Here is a 7935-nt window from a genome sequence, read left to right on the forward strand (position 1 = left end):
CGTGGCGCTCTCTTGTTTTTCTTGGGGGGGGGGGGGGTATTTTTTAATTCCAGTCGCTCTTACATAGTCTATTTAAAATTTATTTAAAAAATCTGTGTCAAGAGAAAACACTGGTGCATTGGTCCACTGACGGGGCTCTCTCAACCTGGATGACCTCTCTCTGGCACATGGTGCGAGCTCCCACAGCACCCTCTGTGTGTGAAATATATCACAAAGGCCTTTCTGCTCACCGTGCTGATCAGAACTAGGGATGTGAAGGACTAGTCAACTAGCCAGTGAGCAAATGTTTATTGGGTAGTCTACTAGTCACTTCTCTCTCCCCCCCCCCCCGCTGTCTCTATCAGAAAGACGCAGCAAGGGGGGAAGAGGAAGGGGTACTTCAAAGCAGCAGCACCACTTGAAGCCTGGGGCCAGACCCCGGGCTCCACGCACCGCTGCCACTTTGAAACACCATGGGGACCCCGGCATCAGGCTCCTTGCTGCATTTCAAAGCGGCAGCGCCACATGGAGCCTGGGATCAGCTGGGGACTCCTTCGCTGACCCTGGGCTCTGTGCTGCGCTGCCCCATTGAAACGCCACGAGGAGCCCAGCGTCAGGCTCCCCGCAGTGTTCCCAAGAGGCAGTGCTGACCCCAGGCTCCACACGGCGCTCTCGCCCCTTCAGAGGCGGAGCCGCCCTATTGACTAACCGAATAGTCAATACAAAAAATGCATCGACTGTTCGATTTAGTCGGTTAGTCGATACTTAACATCCTTAATCAGAACCAGAGGGCAGTGAGTCACCAGGGTCTTTCGAACTAGCTCTGAAAATCATACGCAGAAAAAAATGGACAGAAGAAAGATCTGAACGTGGTTCCTTCTTGAAGTCAGGGTTTTGCCTTAGGACTTGACCCTAGAGTTTGGTTCCTCTGCCATGTGCCTTTCATTCCAGACCTGGTCTCTGCTCTCTCTTCCCCTTTGATGGAGAGTGGCCTGTGTCTCCATTCTTCTAAAATAATTTCTGGCTACTCCATAGTGATTTCCGGTTGATGTACTGACTTTGAGGCAGCTACAGTTTGGTGGCCTGAATCCAAAACGGGAAGCAAGGAACTTCTGGCTCCTAAGCCCAGTTTTAACCCTAATTCACTGTGATGCTTTCTCTCTGCTAATTGGGGATGCTGCTGCTCCAGAGAACAGCTGCCAGGGTTCTCCCTCCTGGGTTTCAGATTCTTGGGGTGAGATTTGCAAAAGTTCCCACACCCCTAAAGGCCATTGGTTGTGGTCTGACAGATGAGCCAAGGTCTCTTTTGGCCATTGTGTGCTACCCCCGAGCTTAACTGTGGATGGAACAGACCAATGGATTCCTCCTTCACCAGTCTGCAAATCTCAGAAGACTGGTCATATCCTTATGCCTATTGTATTAGGAGGCATGCAGACACAGAGATAGCCCCTGCCCCAGCTAGTTTATACTTTGACAGACCAGATCTGAGAGAGAGGGCAAAGAGAGGTGAAGTGACTTGCCCAAACTCACATAACGCATCAGTAGCAGAGCTCAATAAAGGACCAGAGAGATCTAACATGCATAATAAAGGGAAAACTTGATATGGGACGTAGGGGTTCATCAGCGTGTTTGTCCAGCTGCTGTCACTGATGTGCAGGTGAGATTGGACCATGATGTTCTTTAATTAGCAGAAAGGTATTAAAAACAACAACAAAGCAGGGATGTGCAATGGGTAAGTATAAATTTTATTAGTGGCAAAATTGGAGCCACTATTCGCTTGTCCTGGATGGATTCTTTAATAGATAATACACATGAAAGAACAAGACGGTCACAATTATGACAATATCCCTTGGAGAGCTCAACACGAGAATGTTTTAGATTTTCACCGCAGACATAAAGAGGTGGATGCAGTTAATAGCTATCCACTGTGTGTAGATGCTGCTTTGGATCAGGGTAGGAAGGATTGGAGAGCAAGGAAGCAGTAATTGGGCTTAGCGCTACATGAAATTATTCCTGAAAATCCTTCTCTCACTGTGGACTATACTCTTTGGGAGAGGGGAGGTCAGTGAGTGGGTGGAGAAGGCACCAGGAAATACAAGATTGGAAGGGGGGAAAGGAAGTTAACACTCAGGCCTGGTCTGCACTAGGAAACTGGATCATCTTAACTATATCACTTACGGTTGTAGAACGTCCACACCCCTAAGCAGTGTCTAAGTTGATGGAAGAATCCCTCCTGTGGTTATAAGTGATGTCTACACAGAAGCTCTCCAGTTGCTCTGCTGTAGGGTTTTGTGTGTAGACCAGCACTAAATGTAGCATGACGTGGGAACCGATTTAACAAATTGTTACATTTAACAGATTGATTGCTCCAATTTTCAGGATTATTGAACCTGAAAGTGTGTGAATGCTCAGGGGAGCAAATACTTTGATTTAGTTTGACATAACGCTCCCTGTCAGGTTTTCCTCAAATTCATCCTGCCCTTTTAGCAGCAGCTTTGCTCAGGAAATCACTTGTGGCAAGATTCTGAACATGGTCAATGTCCATTTCCAAAAATAAATACATGTCCCTTTGCCCACACCAAGCACCCTCTCCTGCATAGTTGCTGCTAGACAATCCTCTCTCCCAGTGGGGGAAATTACTGCCGGCTACAGGGGCATCTGGATATGGAGTTTGCTGTCAATGCTTCTCTGCCCCACGTTGTTTGGGTGCATTCTCCGCTGATCAGAGCATGTTCCTGAGCCTCTCTTGTTCCCTTTCCAGCAGGGGCTTTAGCTGCCAGCCCAGTGAATCCTGGCCCTGGGGGTTGGCATTCTTGCTCAGACACATGCTGGTCTTCGCCTGATCTTCAGAGGGGCTTGGTGCTTCTACGTCACCTTTGCTCCTGAGAGGTGGCGGGAGTCCAAGCTGCGCCCACTGCTGGGGCAGAGCCCCAGCTGTGAGCCCTTGAGCTCTAGCGCCATCTAGTGGTCTACACCAGGAGCAAAGCTCCTATCAGAGGTAAGGAGCCACCATGAAGGACTTGGGGGGACTGATGTCCCCAGACTGAGCAGGACTGGGAGGAGAACTGGCAGCCCAAAGTGCAGTGGCTTTTCAGGATGAGGGGTAGTGGAGATTTGTTCTTGCACTGGCCTAGGAATTGGTCACAGAGAGAGAAATAAAAAGTTCCCAGCAAATACAAAGCTTTTACATTTTCCATTCCACTGCCCTTGCCCTCCCCAGAGGGCCCTTCTTCAGCATCTCGCAAAAACTCTTTAATGTGGAGCAAAAATGACCTGCCCGGTGCGTCCCTTTGACTCCCGGCTGGCGTGACACGGGCCTGTCCCCCTCCAAGGAAGCACGGCTCAACCAGCCAATCCCGGCCAGCATGTGGCAGCTCACAGTCCGGCAGGCGGCTCTTTCCTTTCTGCTGCAGCTGACAAAGCAGCCTGCTGCCCTGACGGGATAAAGCTGTGTTGGAACCAAGCTTGGTCACACCTGGGGCTGCTCCACTCACCTGGGAAGCCAAACGCCAAGACATTCCCCTCATGGAAGGCAGTTTTGTCCCTTTATAGCAGCCTGTACAGACGATGCACAAAGCCCCGTTTGAACCCCACCCCCAGCTTACCTCCCCGAGCCGGGGATATACCCCCAGAGTCCTGGCTTCCAGCTCCTGCGCTAATCCCGAGACTTGTCCTCTCCCAGAGTGGGCAAAACTGCTTTTCACTGTCAGGCACCCTGCTGCCGAGTGCTGCCCCCGCCCAACCATAAGGTTCCGAGGGTACTCTGGAAGGCCACCCGGCCTAGCCGAGCTGTGTGCAAAACCAGCTGTTCTCCCCCTCCCTGCCTGTAAAATTGGCTGGTGGCTGTTTGCTGAGGGTTTGAACATTCACCAAGGAAACAGTGAGCAGGGTTGCCATAGGAACATCAATAACAGCTCCCCAGCTCGGCTGTGCAATCAGACCAGTTCTCTGAACGCGGGGCCTTCCCAGGGATGGGATGTGAGAAGGACCAAAAGGGCATTTCTAAATGTATTGGACTCCTGTCCCCCAGCTGAGTCCATCCCAGCTTGGACGTGCTGAGCGCTGCCGGCTGCCTTTCTCTTTGCAATGCTGCTTGCAGTGAGAGCTGTTCCCATAATGGGAAGAGAGAGGAAGAGCGCCCTGTCCTGCCCTGCCTCTCCCCGTCAAATAGCAGCCTTGCAAGCTGCCAGCCCAGTGAATCCTTAGGGTGACCTGGCTGCACTTAATGTGCATGTGGAACAGGGGCAGGAGGGAGACTTCTGCTCTCGTGTCTCTGTAAATACCAGATAACTCCCTTGCAAAAGGCAGTTTCACATCCACTGAGTTCAGAATCAGGGCTGCTGGCCTGCCCAGAGCCACCTGCAGTGAGCCGTAGCCAGGTCTCCGGCCGCCGCTGGAAGTGTCCTCACACTCTGCCTGGCCTAGCTCAAGTCACGCCAGGAGCGCTGGCTGGGGGAGGTCTGCCTACGTGATGTGCCCCTTCTGGAGCTTGGCTTTGCAGCCAGATCTTGACCTGCTTTCTGCTTTTCAGGTGCAGTTTAGTGCCTGCTACATCTGCTGTGCCTGGGTGAAGTATTAGGAGCCATGAGCCCCTTAGTACCTGCAAGCCAGGTAACTGGACCCTGGATTATTTGTGCCGGCCATTGAGGGTGCAGAAAAGTAGGCGCGGTAGGTTGCAGTTGCAAAACGGTGTCTGCCAAAGAGGCCAGCTCTGAGAATCAGGCTCAGGCTGCAGGGCTGGGTTTTACCCTGTGCTGTGCAGAGCCCTACCAGTGGTGAGGCGTCACCCATGGCAGAGCTGGTGGCAGTGCTAGTGTGCACCAGCCACTGGGGTCTCCACCCCAGAAACAGGGTGGGGTGAGGGGTGTAGATGAAGCTGCGCTTAGAATTTCAGCCACTAAGCTGCATGTCGTGCCCCCCCCCCCAGTACTGGGAGCCTTTAACCCACACGGGCGGGTCAGCAAAGTGCTTGCAGCTTGGGTTGACAGATACTTTCACAAAAAGTACCGAATGTCGCGGGGAAAAAAATTGGTTGAGCAAAAAAAAAACGGAGGACCAAAGTTGAGCAAAAAAAAAAATCACTGCGCCCCCCCCCCCCCGCTCCTCTCACCCCCACCAAACAGGGGAAGAATGTCCCAAGCGGCCTTCCATCTGAGAGAAACAGAAAATAACAGACATTTTACATGTCTGCTATTTTCTGGGGGGGGATTTTACCAGACAGAGGTGGCAAATACCAGACTGTCCAGGCGGATTCCGGACACCTGGCAACCCGACTTGCAGCTGGCCCAGTTCAGCAGCAGGCAAAGGTCTGGGCTTGCCCTGCATCGCTACTGCCTGTCAGCCCTGCCTGCTCTTCCAAAGCTGCCCGAATCAGATCTGGGAGCCAGCAACGCTCTGGCCCCTCCTCTGGCTGGTCGGCATGGCCGCTCTGGGGGAGTCCAAAGGATGACCCCTGGGTGCCTGGCCCCGGTGTGCACAGGAGCCCTCCTGCTGTAAATGGCATTTTGAGACAGCGGAGTTTGCTGCCGGTCGGCGTGGGCGTGTGTGTTAATGAGCAAGCGAGCAGGAACTTTTAGAACGGCCCATGGTGCCCGAGGGAACCTGTTCTTCATTCACAGCCATAGTCTGGATGTCAGCTCCAGGCAGTCCCTATGGAGACTGTCGACACTTTGATTATCCCCCTATAATCATTCAGTCTCTTCACCTTCCACTTCCTCGTATGGTGGTGCCGGCCCGGCCTATTCTTATTCACGGCATCGCCCCCCTCTCGGCGCGCTGACACCCGAGCGGGCGGCCGCACAGAACAATCAGGGACAGCCGGCGCTTGGGGGAGGGGCAGGGCTGCTTTTAGTGAGTTCGGCAAAAGCAGCATTTTGAAAAGACAGTGCTATTTGCAGACGGGTTACATCCATCTTTTATAAACACCCACCTGCCATCCCATCCTCCCCCCTCCTCTCCATGCGACCCCAATCAGAGGCGGGCCTGGCAGGGACAAGGACAGTCAGGTAGGGATGTGCAATCTGTGTCAGAAGTGAAAGTGATGGGGAGCGCATGGGAGCGAAGAACAGCATCCTCCCCCAGCCCTCTTCTCCGAGGGAAACTAGCTGGCAGGGTAGAAAAGGGTGAGACCTGGAGCACTTCTGTGGCGGGAGTTGGGAAGGGCAGAGTAAAGGGTAAGATCCCCAGGAGGTGACTGAAGTTCAGTCTTTCATCTTCTGCCAAAGCGGAAGCTGAATCCCCCTTTCTTCCTGTTGTAGCCGTTGAGCTCCTCCGCCAGGTTCCCCAGGGTGCCGCTGCGCTTCTCGCCGTCCCCCCACAGGAAACCGACCTCTTCGCCTTCCCGGCTCTCCTCCTGCCTCCCGAACCGGAACCTGAAGCCGGCCCTCTCCTTGCCAAAGCCCTGGAGCTCCTTGGCCACGCTGAACAGGGAGCGGAGGTCTTCAGAGCTCCTCCGCCTCAGCCCTTCCTTCCACAGGCTGGCCTGAGAGGTGTCGTCTGCAGTGCCCCGCCAGCTGGTCTCCAGCCAGAGCGGTTCCCCTGGCTCTCCCCTCTCTGGTCTGTTGTCAGGAGGGAAGCAGGCACCCAAGCTCAGGAGGAGGAGGCAGGAGAAGGAGTAACGCGCTTTCATCTGCGTGGTGGGAACGGAAGAGAGTCACGGAGGCGTGTCTGTTAATGGGGCTCTCCCTGGATCTCGGTACCGCCTCTGACAGCTGCCGCAGCGTAATGAGGCTGCCAGTGCAGAGGAAACCCACCCTCAGCCAGCCAGGCCCTCCTCGGTGCAGGACGGCAGCAGGGGGGAGGTGCCCTACCTTCTCCAAAGCAGCCGGGCCTGCTGTGTCTGAGCCGAGACACCTGCCCGTGGCACCTGGCACGACCCATTTGCAATGACCCATTGCAGAACATGACTGGTGCTGCAAGTTCCCCACCAAGCCCCTTGGCGAGGGCCTCTGGGGTCGGATGTGGGAGCTGGTGCCCTTCTCTGCTACACTCGTGTTCCTTCCGGTCAGCGGTGGGCTGCCTGCAGCCCAAGGGCCACGTGATCCCCCCGGGGCTCCGTGAGGCCCACGAGACATCAGGTTGCCGTTGCCCACATGCAGCGTTGCAGTGGCCGTCAGCAAAACTGCCCAATCCCAGGAGCCCGTCTTGGCTGCGAGGGGGAAGGGCCGCTCGTGGGGCCCATCCCTAGCCTGGGTTGCCCGTCGCTGCTCCAGGTGCTTTGGCTTCTCTCGGATTGACCACGCTGCAGCTGGGAGCCAGACCCGCCTAGCAGCCCCTGAGCCGGGGGCTCCAAATCACTGCGGCTGGGCTGGGCTGGGGCAGGTCTGTGTAGACACAGCCGGTGTGTGGCAATGCGAGTCCTGCTGCACGGGCCTGGTTTGCAGCACGGGGAGAGCTCGGCTCTGCCCGGGCGCAGCTTGACTTGGCCAGCAGCCTTTTATTTCAGCCCTGGGCTCTCCAGCTGCGTCGCCTCTCAGGGGCCCTGCACGGAAGCTCAAGTGCACCCCCTGGTTTCCCAGCAAAGGGCTCAGGCCTGCAGCGCGCCGGCGAATGGCGTTTGCTAAAGATGTCTGTTGTCGCTTTGTGAGGCTCGGAAGCCGCCTGCTGACATGGAGGCAGCCTGGTCTAATGATCAATGCAGGGAACTGGGGAGGGACTGAGATTGCATTCTTAGCTCTTCCACTGTGTGACCCTGGGCCAGTCACAGGTTTGCTCTGTGCCTCAGTTTCCCTCTCTGTAAAAGAGGGCCGGGTTGGCCTTGGCAGTTCGACTCCCTGCACCCCAAGCCAGGTGAGGAAGCTGCAGCTGGCTGGGGCCCCGTGGCACATGAACAGCCCATCTCCTTTGCGGGTGGGTCCGTGCCACAGACGCTGAACTCCCATGTCTGCCGGTACCGGCAGCCAGTGGGAAACGAACGCGCCAGGCTGCTGTAAGTGGTTTGGGCCGGCTTGGAGCGCT

At 55.3% G+C, this 7935-nt stretch overlaps 1 protein-coding gene across 1 annotated transcript; it reads right to left on the reverse strand.

The window, feature by feature from the left end:
• Window positions 1–6187: 6187 nt before the first annotated feature.
• On the reverse strand, window positions 6188–6607 carry QRFP (pyroglutamylated RFamide peptide). The gene has a single exon (XM_075905863.1). The coding sequence runs from the start codon at window positions 6605–6607 to the stop codon at window positions 6188–6190; it is 420 nt and encodes a 139-aa protein (XP_075761978.1).
• Between the last annotated feature and the right edge of the window lie 1328 nt (window positions 6608–7935).

This window comes from Pelodiscus sinensis, chromosome 22 (genome assembly GCF_049634645.1).
Source record: "Pelodiscus sinensis isolate JC-2024 chromosome 22, ASM4963464v1, whole genome shotgun sequence".
Classification (NCBI taxonomy): Eukaryota; Metazoa; Chordata; order Testudines; family Trionychidae; genus Pelodiscus; species Pelodiscus sinensis.